Raw genomic sequence first — 23,219 nt, forward strand, 5'->3', positions numbered from 1 at the left:
AAAAAAACTTGTTTGCTAGTGAAATTTTTATTGTATCTAAAAACTCTCAGACTCTGGTCAGTAAATATTCTTTTATGAAGCATTTATTAATTTTCACATGCAACATGATAATTGTAGTGGCTCAGAATTTAGTTCATTTGAACCAGAAGGGATTTTTTATTGTAATCTGACCAGCTTCTTTTGCTTTCATATGTCATGGGATGAATTATCTTAACATTCTTTTCTAAAAACTCTGCTTAAATCTAGCATAGACATGTTTTGGTTTTCCTAGTAGTGCTATGCCCTTGAGGGTGGAAGGGGAAGAACTTTTTTTTTTTTTTTTTTTAACATTATTGCCTAATGAGGCTCTGTTGCTTTACTTGATAGTGAATAAATATTTATTTGTATTTAGTTTAGGGATTGAACTTAAGAAGGTCAGTGTGACACAGATCAGACATTGTCCTCTGAAAATCAGTGTTTTTTTTTTTTTTTTTTAATGTTTGTTTGTTTGTTTAGTTTTGAGAGAACACAAGCTGGGGAAGGGTAGAGAGGGGAGAGAGAGGATCCAAAGCAGGCTCTGTGCTAACAGCAGTGAGCCCGATGTGGGGCTTGAACTCAGGAACCGCGAGAGCATGATCTGAGCCAAAGTCGGACACTCAACTGACTGAGCCACCCAGGTGCCCCACATAACATAGTCAGTATTCTGAAGTATGCCATTTATTTATTTTTAGCTCATATGACTTCAATTTCATGTCAGAAATTTGTAACTGGTGGTATACTTTAAGAATTTTAGCCATTCTAGTGTTATCTCACTATTGTATTAATATGCATTTATCTGATGACTATTGATGTTGGACACCTTTGAACATATGTATTTGAGGGGCACCTGGCTGGCTCAGTTGATGAAGCATACGATTGCTGATCTTGGAGTTGTGAGTTCAAGCCCCATGGTGAATGTAGAGCTTACTTAAAAAAATGAATGAATGAATAGCCTCTTTTTTGAAGTATCTGTTTAAGTGTTTCATCTACTTATCTTTTCACAACTCCTCTTTTAAGCATGGCAGCCATCTTAATTTCCATTTTACAAATAAGAACATGATTCAGATTTGTGTCTGAGCTGATGTGACCTACCTAGAGACCTTAGGCTAGTGAGGTAGTTTCAGAGCTGGGTGTATAGAAGACAGGTCTTAAGTGTTTAATGGGTGATATGTGTACTTCACAGGTGCATACAGAGTATGCATGATGATTTCCTTAGTTTGCAGAGGTCATGTGATCCCCTGTCCAGTCTAACTGCTTTTGATTCTCCTCTGCTTATGACGTTTTGGCTACTTTAGAGACTCATTTTTCCTTTTTTCCAGCTTGCACATGAGGTTTCCTGATAGGTCAATTACAATTATGCTTACTACCTTTCTGTTTTCTTCTTTTTTCCCTAATGTAAGTGTGTTTGCGGAAGTGAGCATGCCCATTTTGTGGAGTTGGGAGGTGGCATGGGTCTCACCTGACAGGTTAGAGATGGGACCTTGGAAGTAATAGCCAGTCAGAAAGTGAACTTGCAGGAATATAAAGGTTGGTCTTAGACCTTTTGCCTTTAAAAAAAATTTTTTTTTTTTTAATGTTTCATTTGGTTTTGAGAGAGAGACAGAGTGTGAGTGGGGAAAGGGCAGAGAGAGAGAGGGAGACAAAGGATCCGAAGCAGGGTCCCGACTCAGCTGTCAGCCCAGAGCCTGATGCTGGGCTCGAACCCATGAGCTATGAAATCATGACCTGAACCGAAGTCACATGCTTAACCAACTGAACCACACAGGCGCCCAGACCTTTTGCCTTTTTTAACAGATGGTTTGTAATATTAGAAGGCAGTAAAAGGTGATTTTGATGTGGTTTTCCCCCTCCCTAACTTCCTTACGTGCCTAACTCACCTAACTCTTCCTAGTCCCCCCCAAAAATGTTAGTGGTAACACGTGAAATCAAAAGAGTGGCAGTCACTCTTCTAAGTATTCTGCCAGAGCAAGAAGCTATAAATATATTGTATTATTAGATGATGTGGCTGTAGATTAGATGATACTGGATGATCCTTTCCTTATAAATAAGACTTGAATTTGTGTTTGTCCTATTCAATATGTTTAAAATACTCGTATATAGGGAAACTGAAAATTAACTTGTTGGGAAGAGTTACATTAGCAGTTTTGAACAAAAATTGCACTCAAGAGGCAGTTTGTTTAATATTTACACTAGAGAGGATACTCTGAGCTAGACTTCCCAAATTGAAATCCCTGTTTTACTACTTAGTAGTTGTGTGATCTTGTGTTACTTTTCTGTGTATGTTTCCTCATCTACAATATGGGGAATCCTTACTTTGTTGGATTGAAGTGTAACTGGTTTAGTATATGTAAAATGTTTTGAAGTTGTTACTTCTTAATTAAATTACCAGGGCGCTTAGGTGGCTCAGTGGGTTAAGCGGCCAACTTCAGCTCAGGTCATGATCTCACAGGCTGTGGGCTTGAGCCCTACGTCAGGTTCTATGCTGACAGCTTACAGCATGGAGCCTGCTTCTGATTCTCTCTCTCTCTCTCTCTCTCTCTCTCTCTCTCTCTCTCCCCCTCCCCCTCTCTCTCTCCCCCCTCTCTCTCCCCCCCCCTCCCCTGCTTGTTCTCTGTCTCTCTTTCTCTCTCAAAAATAATAAACATTAAAAAAAATTATTACCTATCATTCAGCACTCAGAGTGGTAAGTAGGTTTTCATTTTAGAAGATAATGAACAGTGTATGTTTTTCAATGTTTATGTATTTTGAGAGAGAGCGAGTGAGCATGTTCACTCACATGCAAGTGGGGGAAGGGTAGAGAGAGGGATGGAGAGGGAGAGAGAATCCCCAGCAGGCTTCATGCTGTCAGAACAGAGCCTAATGTGGAGCCTGATGTCAGGCTCTATCTCAGGAACCATGAGATCATGACCTGAGCTGATACCACGAGTGGGATGCTTAACTGACGGAGTCACTCCCCATGAACAGTGTATTTTAAGGTAAACTTTATATTACTGCTTTCCCCAGAGTAAACTGAAGATTTACAGCAATGAAATATACCCAAACAAATCAAGACATTAAATGAGGAGTAAATGAGAAAATGTATGTTAAACCCAAGTATTGTAGAATGCTAAGTATGGGTGTTATTGAAGTCAGAGAAAGAGGTGAAATATTTATAAACGTCAGGTTGAGGCTTTGGACATTTAAATATTTTTAGTCTAAATTTACACAAAAATTGTATGGTCTGGAAACTTAATAACAAGTATATATTGTTATTTTAATCATTAAACATGTATGATTTATTTTATTTTTTAAAGTTTATTTACTTATTTTGAGAGAGAGAGAGTGCGAGCAGAGGAGAAGGGGCAGGGGGTGGGGGGGGGGGGAGAGAGAATCCCAAGTAGCCTCTCAGCACAGAGCCTGACTCAGGGCTCAACCTCACAAACCATTAGATCATGACCTGAGCTGAGATGGAGTCGGATGCTTAACTGAGCCACCCAGATGCCCCATGATTTATTTACAAACTAGAAAGAATTGGCTCTACTATATTTTCAGTAATTATTTAGTTCATAATGAATTGGTCCAAAGAAAGAACATGTTTATATCTTTAGTAAAAGCTGTCAGCTGTGGTTTCCTGTTACAAACCAAAAATGAATTCTTTTCATTTACTTTCCATTTTCCAGTTTATTTTTGCTATTGAAAAAAAGTTTTTTCCAGTTTTCTCCTATTCCCCTACTACAATTTTAAGGTATAAAAATAATTAGTCTTTTTCTTACTAATACATAAAAAACAAATTTTGTCTACCTTCTAAGCATTGCTTTAGTTATGTCCCAAGATACTGATATGTCATATCCTATTTATAACAAGTTTTTGTATTGCTTTGTTACAGTCTTAATTATTTATATGTCTCATTGTTAATTTCCATCTGGTTGGGTATTACATTTGGTCTAATAAAAAAGCATTGCATTTAGAGAATATATTATGTATATTGTCCTAGATTATTTCTAGGTTTTGATAGTTCATGCACATTTGAGGAAAGATTTAAACTTGGCTTTCTTTAATGTACAGGTAGGCCTCACTTTACATAGTTCCAATATGCATGAATCTAGTTATCATGTTTTAGTTAAGTAACATCAAACACCAACAATAAGCCTTGTAATACTCTGAGCATATAACCTAGCCAAGGCTACATAGATTTTAACTGTACGACTATGAACTAATAATGGGTGTTTTAAACTACTAATTTGCAGTAATTGGTTACATAGCAAGTTTTAAAAAATCAATATATGGAGACTGTTCAGTTAAAAAAATTTTTTTTATTCTTCAAATTTGATAACTGCTCTTGATTTTTCTTCACATTCACTGTTTCTGTGGTCTCCATTCTGCTTTTAAGCCCATCTGGTGAATTTTTTGGTTGATATTGTACCTTTTAGTTCTACAAATTCAATTTTATAGTTTCCTTTTCCCTGCTGAGCACTCACCAGCCTTTGGTTTAAGTTCTTGGTAACACCTGCTTTAAAGTACTTTTTTCTTTTGCTATTTCTGATATTTCAGTTATGTTATTATCTCTTTTTATTGATTACTTTTATCTTGATTATGGGGTGCTTTCTCGTATACTGGTAATTTTTTATATTATGCTGTTCACTATGATTATTCTTTGCAAGGAGGCTAGGTTATGTTGTCTTCCTTTAAAGAGTCTTGAGTTTTTTCTGTCAGGTAATTATGTTATTAGAGGATCGTTTTGGTTTTCTTTGTGTGACAGGTCTGTTTTGATATTGAATTAAATTATAGGGGGCCTTTATTCTCTTTTGGTGTTTCAGTTGAATGCCTGAAATGTTCTCTGTACTCTAGTTGGGTGGAGTATTAGTCTGCTTGGGCTGCCATAACAAATTACCTTGGACTAGGTGAATTGAACAACAAATTTATTTTCTCACAGTTCTGGAAATAGGGAAGTCCAAGAGCAAGGTCCCAGCAGGGTTGGTGTCTGGTGAGGTGTCTCTGCCCTTGGGTTGCAGATGGCTACCTTTTCATTGTGTGCTTGCATGACCTCTTCTTGGCGCATGTATGGAGAGAGAGAGAGAGAGAGAGAGATAGTGAGCTCTGTGTTCTCTTCTTATTAGGATACTAATCCTATTGGATCAAGATCCCATCCTTATGACCTCATTTAACCTTTAGAGGTTTATTCTCCAAATACAGCAACACTGTGGGTTAGGGCTTCAATATCTGAATTTTGTGGGAACACAAACAAGAACTGCAAAGACTCCCTGCACTGCACAGCCTTTCAGCCCCATAGTTGGTGATCTCTGCTAGACTTCTTAGAGACTCAAGTAGCCTAGCCCTTGACCGAGGACCCATGGTAAGTCCCTGTGCTCAGAAATTTGGTCTGTTGCTCTACTTGGGCTAGTTCTCCTTGTGTTGGGACAGGAAAGTGTTCCCAGGCAAAAACTAGGGACATTATGGGGCTTACTTCACATTTCCCTTCCCTCAAAAGATCTCAGACCTGCACTGCCTGTTATTCATTTCCTGAACACAATTGCATTATATATTGTGGCCTGTTTTGTTCTTGTTTTTGGTAGAATAGCAAATCTGATAGCGGACACTCTGCCATGGTTGGAGGCAGACCAGTCATGAGTTTTTATTTGCAAACATAGTAGGAGGAACCTTATAAATCTCTTTTGAGCATTTTTCTTTTATATAGTTAAATTTTAAAAATTACTGGTAGAGCCTATTTCATTAAAAGTTTTCTGGGCAGACTTGAATTCTTTTTAAAGTTTTATGCTAAACACAATGAACTGTGTAGAGGGGGCGCCTTTTTCTTCTTTATAGGTATTGATGGACGGAATATGATATTGCTAGAATCTTTCTGAAATATTTCAGGATATTTGAGGCTTTCTATATACAATAATCAAAACCTGGTGATGAAACATTATGACTTACACCCACCAAACCCTGGAAATTTAGAATTTAGGCCGCAGGAGGGCTTTTTAAACTCTCTCCCACTCTATGCATTTGACACAGGATAATGTGAAGTATGCCCCCAACACTGGGCAAAGTGACAGTGCTATAAAAGAATGGTTCCTTAATTATAATATTTAAAATTTTTTCCAGGAGTTTAAAATGCTCCTAAGTACATAATTTGACTGTTACTTAGTTCACTTGAAAAATGAAATCCTTTTTGGCAGACCATTATAAAGTCTTCAGATTTTATACTTTTTTAAAAGAGTGAGCCCTGTATTTGTAGACCATAAACTATGCTGGATAGAGTATTCAAATCAGGATTTTTCCATTTTCCATAAAAATTAAATAAAATAAAAAACACTGTTTAGATATACTTAAAATTGTTGGAATGGTTTTTGGTAGGTATTAAATAGATTTCACATTTAATTGTGTATCACAGGACTGAAATTGAAAAAATAATCATTAAAAGTCGAGTAATCAATAATGGGTAGGTTATTAGATGGTCTCAAATCAGATTCAACTCTTTGTATGCATATGTGTACTGACAAAATTTGGTAAATGATGATGCTTGGCTTCTCATATCAAAGAGGAAATGATAGATTCTTAGATGTTAGAACTACTGACAAATAATTAGTAAAAATATTTTTCTATCCCTGCTTCTTTCCATGTACCAAATGAAATTCCAGAGAGACTAAAGATTTACCTATTAACGAGAAATAATACATATATAAAAGAGAATATAGCTGAATGTCGAATCATCAGGTAGTTCTAAACACTGTATCAAATGACAGTATGAAAAGGAGTGTTAGATCTGTACAGCAAAAACAAAACCCTGTCATAAGCAAAGAGAAGGATGAGCATGAGACTGGCAAGTCATGTATAATAAATGTGATTTGCTTTCCAGACTCCCATTGAAGTCACCTGTATATCACAGCACAGGAAGCCCTTTGCCTCCTTCTTGAGACAGTCCCTTCCCTACTTACCTTGGGTTTTGGTTAAGACTCCCAAAAAGGTATTGTCATTCCTCTTTAGTAAACAAGCAGAGAACTGGAACCTCATAAGCCCACTAGTGCTATTGCCTTTTATTGCCACATGGTGTTGCTAGTGAAGTTTGATCCTGTATAGCCCCTTTGGAGGTTTGCTCAGCAAACTAGCTGGCCAGAAGCTCTTGCTAGTCCAAAACTTTGTGCACACTTTAGAAAGACCACATTGGGCATCATTGTACCCACAGTAATAGGATATGGAGGAGCAACCAGCATCATTCAATTTATTTATCAAACCAGAATTTACTGAGTAGCTACTGTGTGCTTCAGACTGTTCCATCCACTAGAAATAATAGTGAACAAAACAAAAATTCCTGCCATCATGGAGCTTACCTTCATTATTGGGGTTGAGGAGAGGAAGAGAGGTCGGGTGGAGACATAATGAAAGACAAAGTATGCTGAAGGGCCTCTGTGTGAAATCCTGACCACTGTTAATTATCTTATATTTCTTCTATGTGGGGCATCAGTATGAGTGATACAAGTGAGTATAAGAGAGGCTGAGTACGTGGTGGATTTAAAATCACGGTGTATTGGGACGCCTGGGGGGGTTTCAGTCCGGTGAGCATCCAACTCTTGATTTTGGCTCAGGTCATGATCTCATGTTTTGTGAGATCAAGCCCCACATTGGGCTCCACACTTGGGTTTCTTTCTCTTCCTCTCTCTCTTCCCCTCCCCACTCATGAGCCCATGTGCACATGCTCTCTCTTTCAAAATAAATACATAAACTTAAAAAAATAGTAAAAAACAATGCACTTAAGGCAGAGAAAGCATTTTAAAAAAATCAATGTGTTGATTGTATAGGTATTTTGTGGCCACTCTGTATATATGGTACATCACACTGTTACTTAAAAATATTGTTATAGGTGTATAATTATGAACATAGGTGTTTATATAAGTAGAAATGCAAGTTAGCAAATAATACATTTAATATGATCACAAGTATTAGTGAGGAATACTTTTTCTCTACCTCTGAGGTTTCCTTCCTGAGAAGGGAATTCCGTTAGTGTTCACCCTGAGTCTGCTCTGGCTCCCTTAGTCATTTCAACCTTGATGTAATGACTTATCTGATTGGTAAATTTGAGACTAGTTGGCCCAGTGGATGCACTTCATTGATGTGTCAGAGCTAGCGAGTCTTTCCACAGCCATCGAGTGATTTCTCATCTCCTCCATGGAATAAGTTGTGCAGAGGCTTATCCTGCAGGGAGCAGTCTGTGCCTGTTTAGTGCTAAGACATGCTCTCCTCTGAGGTTCACAATTAGCAAGCCCATTTATCTAATAAACCTACAGCTTCTTTTAGTAATAGCAATGATATTTTATTCTTTGTTTCTCAACTTGTTCATAACTTTGGCAGGGAAGGATGTATCAGCTTTTGGGTGCTCTTTTTGGAGGCACCTCATACATACGATTCTATTTTATTTAGTTTACATATATTTTTATTTTTCCGTATTCATGTAGAAAAATGTCTGGAAAGATAAGCATCATGGTTTCAAAAGAGGTTGGTAGAAGTTTTTTTTCTTGTCTGTACTTTTGAATTCACCGAATTCATTAGATGTGGGAAAGAAAAAAAAAGGAAGAAAACATTTAAAAATTTAAAAAATGTATGCAATAAAATAGAATGAAATGAAGAAAGTAAACTACAAAAAATGTTTTAAAAAGTTAAAATAGTAAAAAAATAAAATAAAAATTTAAAAAACCCCAGAAAATAAAAATAAATTTTTCTCTTTCTGTATCCAAGAATAAGAAAAGAACAAAGACAAGAAATGAATAGATGGACCCGTGAACAGAATGAAATCCGAATGAAATTACATCTAGTTTCCCCTGGAAGTCAACTGTGAAGCACTAAGCAGGTGGAGAGACTTGTGGTGGTCCTCTAGGGCCTGAGCTTGGTTGGCGCAGTTGGATGGGGCTTGGCATAACAGCTGTTCTCCACTAGATGGTGCTGCTTAGCTTACTGAGGTGGATTGGTGTGGTGCACGTGCAGGTGTGTGTGCATGCTTGGGAGAGGTGAAAATGGTATCACCCAGCTTCCCAGTCTCTGGTACCAGAATAATTGCGCTCAGCAATTGTGACCAGCAGTCAAGCACCCCTCCTTTGTCTTCAGCTTCCATTCACTCCCCACATCTATGCTGTCTGCTTCCAAGCTGTCAGCCTGGCAGCAGCACCTCCCTCCTGAATTATATCTCATATGGGGCTGTTTCCAAACCCCTTACTTCTGAGAGCCCTGTGGTTTGGACCGACTCCAGCACTCTGGGGAGGGTCTTGCCAAGCAGTGGTTGGGTCCTGGCTCGCCCCTGGGAATGTTTGTGCGGTCACTGTTGCAGAGGTTCCGAGATTGCGGCTGGGTGCCTGCTTGCCCCAGAAAAAGTTTGTGCGATTGCCCGGCAGCAGAGGTTCGGAGATTATGGCAAAACAACACACAGCCGGCACCAGGTTTCACCACACCCTTGCGTCTTTGTTCCAATATGAGCACATGTGGCTGTTCTCCAGGTAGGGTCCACTGGGACCTTTTCCTGTGAGGAGGCCATATGGCCTCTACCAAATGTCCTCCTAGCAGAGGAACCACTTCTCCTTGTGTGGCCCACGGACCCCTCAGATCTCACTGCCTGCTCCTGGGAATTTGCCCTTCCCACCAGGGCACTGCTAGATACTGAGCTACAGAATTTCTGACTCTGCTGTCACCTGTTTATAGAGTCCTAATGGAATTGAAGCCTCTTTCTCCCTTTCTTGTTCAGTCCCGTGTGGGTGTTTCCACTCTTTCTCTTTCTCTCCACCTACTTCTGGGGAGAGTGCTTCTCCTGCACTCTCCCCTGCTTTCTCTGTCCCCTCTCCGCAAAAACAGCTCCCTACCCCCTGTGGCTTTTCTCTCCTCCATTTCACCTCTCTGAGCTCTGTATCTGCCGAGTTCTATGGCTCAAGTTATGCAGATCGTTGTGTTCATCCTCAGGTCAATTTTCTAGGTGTGCAAAATGGTTTGGTGCTGATCTAGCTGCATTTCAGGGATGAGAGAAGCCGGGAACTTCCATGCTGCTCTGCCATCTTGGCCCCCTGAATTTATTAGATATGAAATAAAAAAATTGTTAAGGGGCGTCTGGGTGGCTGAGTCAGTTGAGTGTCCAAGTCTTGATTTCAGCTCAGATCACGAGCCGCAGGGTGGGGGATTGAGCACTGCGTTGGGCTCCATGCTGAGTGGAGCCTCCTTAAGATTCTATTTCTCTCTCTCTCTCTCTCTCTCTCTCTCTCCTTCCCCTTCCCCTTCCCCTTCCCCTTCCCTGACTTGTGCTTGTACTCTCTCTCTAAAAAAGAAAAGAAAAGAAAAGAAGTGGTTAAATATTTTAAACCTCTAAAATATACAGCCTGGTCTGACTTCCCATGTAGAAGAATTAGTCATCTTTGTATAAGGACAAAAGCTGGACGCGAATAGTTTCCATGTCATAGCCTAGTGTTTGAGTCTAGAACTTATACTAGGCAAAAATCTATTACGTTTCTTAAATCTCTGGCTTGTCATTACACTTGTCACAACAATTGCTTTCCATTCATTATAATAGTGTGAAGCAGTTTGCATGGTTTTTAAAAGTGAGTTCTGGCATTTAACTGAGGTTAACTAGATTCTGTATTTTTCTCTCCTACTTGTAAAGTATAGCTGTTTGCTAAGCCTGTTTATTTTTTGGCTTTTATTATTCCTTTTAAAAAAGGAACAGCTCTAGAATTCTACCATCCTTCCTGCTTATCACCGTGGTAAGTCCATATGAATATAATACTCAGGTTTGACCATATTCGAAATTATGTGTTTATTAAAAAGAGATTAGATTTAAAATATTGCTAAAGTCATAATTTTTATATCCTTATCCCTCTATATTAGCAGAAAAGAAGTATCTCCTGATTTTGAAATTTTGTAAAAGTCAATCAAGTAAAAATGCAACATAATTCAGTGATTATATTCTTATCATGCTTTTTAACAATTCACTTTTTAATTGTTATTTTGATTATGAAATACTTCAGACCACAAAAACATGCTGAGAATAAAATAATCTCTAGATATTTCATGTACAACTTAATAAATAAAATTTTATAAATACAAGTAAGCCTCTGTGTACCCAGTTTTGATCCCTCATCCTAGTCTGCTAGGATGAGGGATAGTTTGGTATTTATCATTCTTATGTGTATGCTATAAATATTTTTACTACCTATGTATGTATCACTAAAGACGATAGTGTATTTTTTAATGTTTTACAACCTTATATGAAACACTCATATATTGCTAGTGAGAATGTAAAATGGAACAACTGCTTTGGAAAACTTTTGCCAGTTCCTAAAAAAGTTAAATACAGAATTTTTTTTACCATACAACGCAGCACTTTTCTTAGGTACATACCAAAGAGAGACGTATAAACCACACAAAACTTGCACAGAGATGTTCATAGTAGCATTGCAGTACTCATAGCCAAAAAGTTAAAAAAAAAAAAAACACAACCAAACAATGACCAAATATTCAACTGGTGAATGGATAAATACAATGAGGTAGATCTACAAATGGAATATTATTCAGTCATAAAAATAACTGAAGTACTGATGCATACTTCAGCATAGATGAACTTGAAAACGTTCTACTAAATGAAAGAAGCTAGTCACAAAAGACCATGTATGATTTTATTTATATGAGAAATACAGATTAGGCAAATTTATAGAGATATGAAGTAGACTAGTAGTTATCTAGGGTGGGGATTATGGGGGGAGATTGGGCTGTGACTGCCAATGGGTATGGATTTCTTTTTAGGGTGGTGAAATGTTCTAGAATTAGATAATAGTGATAGTTGCACAACTCTGAATACACTAAAAAAATCAAATGGTACACGTTAAATTGGGTGAGTTGTATTGTGATGTGAACTGTATCTCAGTAAAACTGTTTAGAAAGTTTATGTGGATGTCATATATTCTGCCATTAGCTTTTTAAACTCAGTATAAACCAAATCATTATATTTTGGGATTTATACATTTTTTGAACATTTAGTTATATATAACTCAATTTTCATATTCTGTTGTATGAATTTACTGTTATTTTATTAATCATTTTCCTTTTTTGCCCTTTAAAAACAATGCTTTTGTTGGGTACCCAGGTAGCTCAGTTGGTTAAGTTTCTAACTTTGGCTCTGGTCATGATCTCATGAACCATGAGATGAGCCCCATGTTGGGGGCTCCATGCTGTGAGCGCTGAACCTGCTTGCAATTCTCTCCCTCTCTCTCTGCCCTTCCTCTGTGCCCTCTGTCTTTCTTTCTCTCTCAAAAATAAGCTTTAAAAAAATCCTATCAAATTCTAATTTGAAAGAAAACCTTAAAAATATATGTCATCATATAAGAAAATGCGGATTACTGTTCACTATTTGCAAAAGCAATGGTTTTTAAAAAATTTTTTTTCAATGTTTATTTTTGAGAGAAAGAGAGGGTGAGTGGGTAAGGGGCAGAGAGGGAGGAAGACACAGAATCCGAAGCAGGCTCCAGGCTCTAGGCTCTGAGCTGTCAGCACAGAGCCTGACGCAGGGCTCCAACTCACAAACCATGAGATGATGACCTGAGCTGAAGTTGGATGCTTAACTGGACACTTAACCGACTGAGCCACCCAGGAGCCCCAAAGCGTTGTTGTTGTTGTTGTTGTTTTTAATGTTTGTTTATTTTTGAGAGAGCGTGAGAGAGAGGGGGACAGAGAATCCAAAGCGGGCTCTGTGCTGACAGCACATCTTGTGAACCGTGAGATCATGACCTGAGCCAAAATCAAGAATCAGACGTTTAACTGACTGAGCCATCCAGGCGCCCCTAGAATTTTATAGAATTACTGCTGATTTGTAACTTATTTAGTATTATTTCACTGTTTAGAAGAAATTTTATTGGTGTACCTTAGAACATTTAATTCATATAGCTATACAATTTAAAGTTGAAAATACTTTATCTTCTGAAATTTTTCTGTAGTTCTTTTATATTTGGCAAAAGAAAAGGTTTTAACTACTGTGCCTTTTTTGGTATTTTATTGTTAATTGAGACATGTCCTAATTTTCGTGTGTGCTGATATTTTATAGAAAAAGCCACAAATGAGTACAACACTACAGAAGATTGGAGTCTTATTATGGACATATGTGACAAAGTTGGGAGCACTCCTAACGGGTAAGATGCCCAGTCATGCATGGTGAATGTCTAGGAGCTTAATTACCTGTCTCTTTGCCTGATACAACTTTGAGAGGAAAATGGGATTTTACTGTTTACTTTTGGGGGACAAAAGTAAAGAGATCCTGGTGGCCAGATTTATGGGACTAACCTTATCATGAAAGAACAAATGGAAAAGAGTTCAACTGAAAACCTGAGACATATTAAAATATGTAATTAGGGCTTTTACACAATAGGAACACGTGTTAACAATGAAAGTTGTTTAGGGAATTCCCCTGTGACTTAGACATGTATGGGAGCCTTTTAATAAAGTAGATAAATATAATAATATAATAGGTAATATACTGAAAAAGCTCTTTGATAATGAATAGATGAAAATAATAATATGAAAAAGTGAATATAAAACAGAGTGCTTTTGGGAGAGAATGCAATAAGTAAGCTGAACTGATCTAAACTTTAGAAGTTTAGCAGACTGATGAAAGTATTTGTTTTAACATTACAACTTTTCAAAGTACCTTCATACATGTTTATACTGAAAACTTTGAAGACTATGTCTCGGTAATTTTTTTTATAAGAATTTGTTGTCTGAACACTAAATCTGTCTTGAAGAAATAAGGTAATTTATATGACATAGTTTTTTTGTGTTGATCTTTTGGAAATGATTTGGCTCTTGATTGGGGAATGTACAACATTTACAGCAAGCTCCTTTTTTTTTTTTTTTTTTTTGAGTTCTGCAGTTCTATGAACGAAAGATTGTGTAGAATCATTTACAGATTTAATCCTTTATGAAATGAAGTTTGCAGGATGTTATTTATTTACTCATTTACTTAATGTTATTTTGAGAGAGAGAAAGAGAGAGAGCCTGTGCGCACGTGTATGCAAGCAAGCAGGGGAGGACAGTGCTAAATCACTGGAAGGCATTGGTAAATATTAAGGTACAGGAAAGTGGCCAGTGGAAAATATTTTTTGGGGGGGACAAAGTTTTTATTTAAATTCCAGTTATTTAATACACAGTGTAATACTAGTTTATGGTGTACAATTTAGGAAATATTTTTTTAATGTTTGAGAGAGAGAGCACATGCACACATGGGGGAGGGGCAGAGAAAAAGGAGTGAGAATCCCAAACATGCTCCAGGGAGCTGTTAGCATGGAGTCTGACATGGGGCTTGATCTCACAAACCGTGAGATTATGACCTGGGCTGAAATCCAAAGAGTCAGAAGTTTGACTGAGCCACCCAGGTGCCCTTGCAGGATTTTATTTTTAAATTTAAAGTTATTTGGTATGCCTTATATTTTTAATGTTTAAGTTGAAATTCTGAATAAATCCTTAACCTTCTTCATTTTTTTCTTAGAGCAAAAGATTGCCTAAAAGCCATAATGAAAAGGGTAAATCATAAGGTTCCTCATGTTGCTCTGCAGGCGTTAACTGTAAGTAAAAGTCATGTTATTTATTATTTGACCCAAATTTTAAATGTGTATTTATTTCAGTAAGTTAAATAAGATAATATCTCAACATTTGTATATTGATTTTTATTTTAATTAATAGCTTCTTGGGGCTTGTGTGGCAAACTGTGGAAAGATATTTCATTTAGAAGTATGTTCCCGTGATTTTGCAACAGAAGTACGTGCTGTGATAAAAAATAAGGTAAATTTTAAAAAGAGAAGAATTTAAATCATTAAAAAGTGCATATACTATATGTCATTTTAACTATATAGCGTTAATAAAATTGTTATAAATGAAATAATTTTTAGATAAGTTTGAGATGAAATAAACTTCCTTTTCTAAAACTTGATGTTTTCATTTGAAGCACCAAAACCTGTTTTTCTTCCCAAAACATATATACTAGTGATAATAGCTCTTCTTTATTGAGAGTTAGTAAGCAGTCACTGCTCTAAGAATTTTACATATACTATCTTGTTTAATGTTCTTAATAACTTTTAGAAGTTAGATTCTCTTGTCATTCCTTTTTTATCAATACAGAAACTGAGCCTTAGGGAGAAGATGAGTAACTTGTCCTAGGTCATGTGACTAGTAAGTAGCACAGCTGAGGTTCAGATCTAGGTTTCTGTACCTTCAAAGTCCAAACTACCACTATTCTGTCCAGATTCACATTAGAGATAACAAGCAAAGGGGGCCTTTACTTTAGAGCAGGGCCGGGACGGGGGGCGGGGGTGTCTTCACAATAGGGTTGTTATTGATTTCCTTGGGATAGAAACTCTGAAGCACCATTCTCTTGCTATTAGTAAAATTCCAGAATTTTAGTTTGGTTGATATAAAAAGCTTAGTCTAATGTTGAGCATATTAAGAAAACAAGAAATAACCTCTGAATATAAAAAATCTGTTGTCATTATAGTAAGAGTTAGAAATTGATGTTTAAAGGGGTAATTTTACAAGAAATAACTCTATCTTAAAGCAAAAATAGGCATTTACCAAGTACTTATGTAGGCTGAGGATTGCTGGACTTTCGTTGATGTTTAATTTTGGTGGTAATTCTCTTTGTTAAATGTTTCAAGTTCTTTAACCATTACTTAACCATAGTTTTATTTCTTTCTTTGCATTGCCCTTAAAAGGCTCATCCTAAAGTGTGTGAAAAACTGAAATCTTTAATGGTGGAGTGGTCAGAAGAATTTCAGAAGGATCCTCAGTTTAGTCTAATATCTGCAACTATTAAATCTATGAAAGAAGAAGGAATTACTTTTCCTCCAGCAGGTTCTCAGGTAAGAGATTCACTTACACCCATGGTTGATCTTACACTATTTTGAAGGTACGTATCATATAAAGGCTGGACAAAGTCTGTCTTAATCATCATTTCCCACCTCCACTCTCCGGGTGCCTATCTGAAATAGCGCCTTATATTAGTAGATGTTCTAATTGTTGAGTGAATTTCTTTTTTTGTTTTAAGTTTATTATTTTGAGAGAGAGGGAAAGAGAGAATCCCAAGCAGGCTTATCACTGTCAGTACAGAGCTCAGTGTGGGGTCAAACTCATAAACCGTGAGATCATGACCTGATCCGAAACCATGACCCGACTGCTTAACAGACTGAGCCATCTAGGCGCCCCTCTTGAGTGAATGTCTTATACTTATCAGAACTTTGAAAAGTGAATCAGCCATAAATAATCTGTTTAATGCTACTCTAAGTCTAGAGTCATGCAAAAGGCATATATGTATGAGGGAGCCCTTATGTTTAAGAAATTTATAGTAAAGTTGGATTGTTATAGGCAGGTGAAAAATAACTAAATTATAAGTGACACATATGGATGAGGGATGGGTAGGATGGGTAACAAAGACAGGATGCCAGGAGAGAAAGGCAACTACAGACTGGGATGGTAAAGAGGTAGAATTTTTAGACTGGAATGCATTTCAGTATGTACACAGGAGAGGAGATCCTACTGGGGGAAGAATGATACAAACAAGTTTATGGAATTGAGAAAGCTCAACACCAATTTTTTGAAGAGTGAATATGCCTGCAGGGAATGGTTTACAAATAGATAAGGGGAACTATAAGACTAGAAATTTATTTGAGGAGATGGGAAGATAGCTTTAGTAGGACAGGGGTGAAGGTCAGGATAATAAGCCACAGAGTGGGCTGTCTAAGTGTGGGAGAAAAACACTATCTTAAGTTTTGCTTCAGTGCCTCTTTCCTTCCAGTTAATATTGGGATATGGACTAGGGAAAGAAACTAAGAGAAGTACTGTATATTTTATTTTACTTTAGACTGTAGACTACACAGTCAAAAAGAATCTTTATAGCTGAGCAGAACTAAGGGTTCAAGGGAGAATTTGGGGACAAAAACCTTATAAGTAATAAAAGCAAGCATTTTTCTGCTTTGTCCTTTCTGCATGTCATTAAAAACCTGTGTGTGTGTTTTTTTAAATATGAAACTTATTGTCAAATTGGTTTCCATACAACACCCAGTGCTCATCCCAACAGGTGCCCTCCTCAATGCCCATCACCCACTTTCCCCTCCCTCCCACCCCCATCAACCCTCAGTTTGTTCTCAGTCTTTAGGAGAGTCTCTTATGGTAAAAACCTGTGTTTAACGAACTGGTTGATGGTTCAGGATCCTGGACATCTCTGTCTTCCATGGCTTTAACGTTGTTTTTAATTTTATTTTTTATTTTTGAAAATTGTTTTTGTGAGACAGAGGCAGCCTAAGCAGGGAAAAGGCAGAGAGAGAGAGAGAGAGAGAGAGAGAGAGAGAGAGAGAGAATCCAAAGCAGGCTCCAGGCTCTGAGCTGTCAGCACAGAGCCCAGCGTGGGGCTCGAACTCATGAACCTGATGACCTGAGCTGAAGTCAGAAGCTCAACTGAGTGAGCCACACAGGCACCCCTGTCTTCCATGCCTTTAAATTTAAGCACGAACCTCCTAATTCTGATGTGCCTGAGGTGCCACCATGATTCAAGTACAATGGTACTAAAAGAGCTTAATAAGTATTCCTAGAACCGCACCTATTGTCTCCATCCACCCTCTTCTTTTCAGTAATTATTATGGCTTCTTGCTGCCTCTCCTAGACTTCAGTGTCCCTCACTGAATAAAATACCTTGGACAGTTGAGGTTAGGAAAGTCCAATTGGGAAAGATTTGTGTTTAAGTATTTTCTGTATGCCATGATCTGTGTCATATACTAAGATTTATGCAAAATGTAAGCCAGTTTGTGCCTTGTGAGTTTATTATGTTTTCTTGAAAACCATGGTATTTTATTTTAGTATTTGAAAACTGCTACTTTAAATTTTTACAAAGAACTTCACTTTTAGAAGAAACTCTTGTCAGCTTTTTAAAAATTAACATGTGTGAGTAATTATAGAGCTTGTGTTTTCTTTGAAACAGTAGTTGTGTTCATTTTACTCATACATTTACAGACTGTCTCAGCTGCTGCCAAGAATGGTTCATCATCGAACAAAAACAAAGAAGATGAAGACATAGCTAAAGGTAAATGCTCAAGCGTGTATAATTTAATATTGCTTAAAACATCCTTGCCAGGACAATTTATTTAAATAAAAATTATAATCAAACTGGGTATGCTTTTACAATTTTGCCTCATATCTAGTAGGGTCTGAAAAGTAAGGAAAACAATTAACATGATACAAGAAAGATTTAATTCATAATCATTGTCAATAATACGTATTTAATGTCTTACCTTTGGAGAGATTTCATTTCACCTTTTCTTTAATGCCAAAGTTATGAGTCAAGCACAGAAATATGTTCATGGCTTGTCCTATATGGAAAGCTACCCATATTATAATGTCACAATCTGTTTGCTATAAAAATAATAGCTGCTGTATATGACAGACTGTGATAATAAGGAATGAGCAAAAACTTTATTTTAAAAAATGTCATGATTCTCTGCCCTGTCCTCCCACACTCCAAAAAAGTTAACTGTCTAGCATTTAATTGGACAAATAAAATACTCAACTTGATTTATTCTTATTAAGTATTACATTAAAAGTATTTCTTTTTGCTTTAAAAAAATCAGAATTAATTTTGGCTATCTTGTTTTTTGCATTTTAATTTTTCAAATTAGCTATTGAATTATCATTACAAGAGCAGAAGCAGCAGCACACAGAAACAAAATCCTTATATCCATCTGCAGAAATTCAGTTAAATAATAAAGTTGCAAGGAAAGTGAGAGCTTTATACGATTTTGAAGCTGTTGAGGACAATGAACTTACTTTTAAACACGGTGAAATTATTATTGTTTTGGATGACAGGTAAGTTTTCTATCTTTATTTCTGGAATATTTTGAAGTTATTAAGTATAATATTCTTAATTTAGAATATGGATATTAAGGTCTTTGACTTAGTATATTTAAATCATAATAGAGCCTTTTCATACCTTAATTTTTTTCTAAAATAAAATTTAATCAGGGATGCATGGATGGCTCAGTTGGTTAAGTGTCTGACTCTTGAGCTCAGCTCAGGTCATGATATCATGCTTCGTGACATCAAGCCCTGTATCGGGCTCTGTGCTGACAGCGTAGAGCCTGCTTGGGATTCTCTCTCCCTCTCTGTCTGCTCCTGCTCTGCTTATGCTCCTTCTCTCTCTCTCAAAATAAATAAATTAAAAAATAAAAATAAAAGTTAGTTAGACTAGGTAATGTGAGTTGGTTATTGTTTTGTTAAATTTGGTAGTATTCTCTGTATCTTGGATAAAAGATGTATTAAATAATGTTACTTATCACAATTGTGAAGCATAAATATTTGGTCCTCTGAATCCATTTGCACTGGGAGTTGTGTATATCAAAAAAACTGGTAAAAAAATTTAGGAAGAAATACAGCTATATTATCTTTGGTAAAAGCAACCAAAAGCTATGCTCAGGTCTTCTCTAATTCTAAATCTGCTACTGTACCCTCCCTCACAATTACTCTATCACTTAAAGTTGCAGTAAAGAATATATCTGTTGTACACCTAAGCTAATATAGTATTGTATGTCAACTACACTTCAACTTCTAAAAAAGGGTAGATCATGGGGCACCTGGGTGGCTCAGTTGGTTAAGCATCTGACTTCGGCTCAGGTCATGATCTCACGATTTGTAGGTTCAAGCCCCGCGTCAGGCTCTGTGCTGATAGTTCAGAGCCTGGAGCCTGCTTCATATTCTGTATCTCCTTCTTTCTCTGTTCCTCCTCCTCTTACTCTCTCTCTCTCTCTCTCTCTCTCTCTCAAAAATAAATAAACTTAAAATAAATAAATGTATGTATGTAGGTAGGTAGGTAGGTAGGTAGGTCTGTCTCTATTGGGCCTAATTCTGTTTTTTACTTTGCCTTTAAAAGAAGTTGATGAGGGGCGCCTGGGTGGCTCAGTTGGTTGAGCGTCGGACTTTGGCTCGGGTCATGATCTCACGGTTCAGGAATTTGAGCCCCATGTTGGGCTCTGTGCTGTCAGCTCGGAGCCTGGAGCCTGCTTCGGGTTCTTTGTCTCCTTCTCTCTCTGCCCCTCCACCGCTTGTGCTCTGTCTCTCTCTGTCTTAAAAATAAATAAACGTAAAAAAAAATGTTGATGAAATTTAGTAAAAGGGTGGACATAATAGCTTATTACTGTGAACAGAGATTGCAGATGCATTTGGTATCCATTACAAATAACTTAGGATATTTAGTCTGGTGCATTTTTAAATGAGTATATACACAAAATAGTGTTACTTTGCTGCAGTAAATAGTTACTGAAAAAGTATTATGTACTAGGCTTTGTTTATATAAAAAATGAATGAGGATGCAGTTCTGTCTTATAAAATCTAAAGTAAGGGAGTTGAAATTTCTATACAGGTATTAGTATGGAATGCAGACTGTGAATGCCATAAAAGAGGCAATGTTGGGGTCCAGAAGAGACCAGATTTGTACTGGATGCAAGCATCTGGGAAAGAAGGCTTAAGCTGAGAGTTCATTTCAGGTGAACTTTGGTTTTGATGGGATAGGAAAAATTTTGCAAGAAATTGAGAGTAGGAAAAGGAAGGTCTCTTAGGTGATCAAGAAAATAATCTTTTTTTTTTAAGAATTTTTTTTTTTTTTTTTAAGTCATTGAGAATGGAACACATGACTCCTGAATGAGAGTAAATAAATATTGGTGCTCCTGGGTGGCTCAGTCGGTTGAGCATCAGACTTTGGCTCAGGTCATGATTTCGCGGTTCGTGGGTTCGAGCCCTGCATCAGGCTCTGTGCTGACAGCTCAGAACTTGGAGCCTGCTTCAGGTTCTGTGTCTCCCTGTCTCTCCGCCCCTCCCCTGCTCATGCTCTGTCTCTTTTTCTCTCAAAAATAAATAAACGGGCATGTGGGTGGCTCAGTCGGTTAAGCATCCAACTTTGTCTCAAGTCATGACCTCACAGTTTGTGAGTTTGAGCCCTGCGTCGGGATCTGTGCTGACAGCTCGGAGCCTGGAGCCTGTTTTGGATTCTGTGTCTCCCTCTCTCTCTGCTCCTTCTCTGCTCATTCTCTGTCTCCCTCTCTAAAGAAATATGTAAATAAACATTTAAAAAAAAGAAGACGACGACTAAGTAGTGTGGGCTCTGAACACTGACAGTCTGAAATGTCAGGCTTCTTAGTGTAGTTTTAGTTAGAATATTTACAAAGGAACTTAAGTTTATACTTTAAATACTGTTATGCAACTAGAAAATTAAAGACATTTATAAAATAAATGGAAAGAAAACTATAAAATGAGTAGTTTTTGCTCTAAGATTCAAATTTTGAGTATTTGATCTAGTGAGAAAATATTCGAAAATAAATTGCTACTTACAGGGTACTGATTAATGGCACAGATACTTTATCACTTACCTTCAGTAGGCTTCTACTACCCTGTGCTATAATAACTCAATTCTCTGACTTTTTCTTTTGTAATTGTCATGAATCCTTCATGCATACTGTATCCCTTGACATCATTTGGTGTTCACGTGGCATTATACTCCTATTATAGTCTACAGGCTTGCCATGAGTAAAGGGTTATGTTGCTGTGCTGCATGTGTCTTTTCACACATGTTTAATTAGGCACAAATACATTTAACAACTTAGACTCATAAAACTATTTTCAGTGGAGACTTAACACTATAAAAAAGAACTTTTTAATAACTTCTAAGAGACTCAACATGAATATGGTGGAATATGTAGGTTGATTACAGTCATTTGATTGGCTACCCCAATCTTAAAATTGCCATAGACCTCCTCATTAACACCTATAGGTTACATGTTATCATTCTGGATGATGGATTATCTTTGCAAAGGTTTTTAAGCTCAAATGCAAACTTGGGTATTAAAGTTAAATGGCAAAAAATATAAAAAATAAAAAAAAAGTTAAATGGCAGTCTTCAGTTGAAAGTTCACCTAAATGATTCAGAATATGACCATTTTCATTGTTTTCATATTGCTGTGGAAATGAAAGCACAAAATTAAAATTTTCACATACAGAACTTGAAGTTGCTTGAGGCTACATCATTCTTGGATTTCAGCTTAAGAAACACTGAACTAATAGAAAAGGCACACATTTCTTATTAACAGAGTATACGAAAAAAGCTTTTCACTTTCTACATTTTTAGCTTTATCTCACCACTCCTTGCTGACTCTTTATGTATTATTTCAAATAATCAAGTAGAATTCTTGCATTTCCAAAAATGCCATATTGTGATTAGATCCTCTGCGGCATTGCACATTTGATTCTTTATTCCTGGAAACTCCTGTCGAAAGAGGCAGACACATTTAGAAAAGAAAAGGAACTTTACTTGCAAGGAAGATTTGCAAGGGAGTCCAGGCTTTAGAAGGATTGGTCCCCTAAATTAAAAAATACGTACATTAAGGAAACGATCCCCACAAGATCACTAAGATTTCCAGATTCACTACTTGTATGTTTCTGTTTTTTTCACATGATTATCATATCCATAAATAGAGCATCAGTTATTTTCAGCCATTGTCATTACAAAAGACAGTAAATAAGTTGTCTTAGTTGGGAAGTCAGTAGCTTAAAGGAGAGGCTCAGGCTTTCATTTTTTGAGACCTAAAATGAGCCAGGATAACTTTGTTTTTTGTTAGTGTGCAGTTTTCTGTTTCTTTGTATTTTTATTTTCTTGCTTAGTCATAATGGTAATAGAGAATGTCATTTTTATTTCCATAACCCTAATTTCCTTTTCTTCCTGGCACTGCCTGCTTAATCTTCAAAACCCATGTAGATTTTATATCTTCTTAGAAGCCTTTAAATCTTCTCTGCTGTTAGTTTCCGGTAGTTAGAAATAGTTTCTCTTTGCTGCTATACATCCCTGAACATAGTGGCATTTTTCATACTATACTGCAGTCACTGCTCTACATGTCTGTCCTGCTACATGAGTTGATTTTGAGAGGAAGGGAGAAGGAGAAAACAAATCCTACAAGGTAAAGCAAGATAACATGTTCTTAACTGGTATGAGAGGGTTGAAAAATACTGCACTAGATTTTCGTTCTTGAGGGCAGAAACCCTATCTCCATTAGCTTTGTAACTTCATTGCTTAGTCTAATGTCACTTGTCCTCTCTTTGGTAGTCTTTTCTAAGTGTTAGCTGAATGATCAGTTCATTGACAGTGGAGTTTCTGTGTTTATCATTTTTCACTCAGCTGTGATTTA

General features: G+C 36.9%; 1 protein-coding gene across 2 annotated transcripts in view; it reads left to right on the forward strand.

The window, feature by feature from the left end:
• STAM2 (signal transducing adaptor molecule 2) overlaps positions 1-23,219 on the forward strand; it is a 51,374-nt gene that overhangs the window by 8,091 nt on the left and 20,064 nt on the right. For both annotated transcript variants that reach the window (XM_049615647.1, XM_049615648.1), the window contains exons 2-7: positions 13,064-13,148; positions 14,501-14,576; positions 14,695-14,793; positions 15,720-15,866; positions 18,010-18,079; positions 18,672-18,858. In XM_049615647.1, coding sequence (XP_049471604.1) covers positions 13,064-13,148; positions 14,501-14,576; positions 14,695-14,793; positions 15,720-15,866; positions 18,010-18,079; positions 18,672-18,858 — 664 coding nt within the window. The remainder of the gene's footprint in view (positions 1-13,063; positions 13,149-14,500; positions 14,577-14,694; positions 14,794-15,719; positions 15,867-18,009; positions 18,080-18,671; positions 18,859-23,219) is intronic.

This window comes from Panthera uncia (genome assembly GCF_023721935.1).
Source record: "Panthera uncia isolate 11264 chromosome C1 unlocalized genomic scaffold, Puncia_PCG_1.0 HiC_scaffold_3, whole genome shotgun sequence".
Classification (NCBI taxonomy): domain Eukaryota; kingdom Metazoa; phylum Chordata; class Mammalia; order Carnivora; family Felidae; genus Panthera; species Panthera uncia.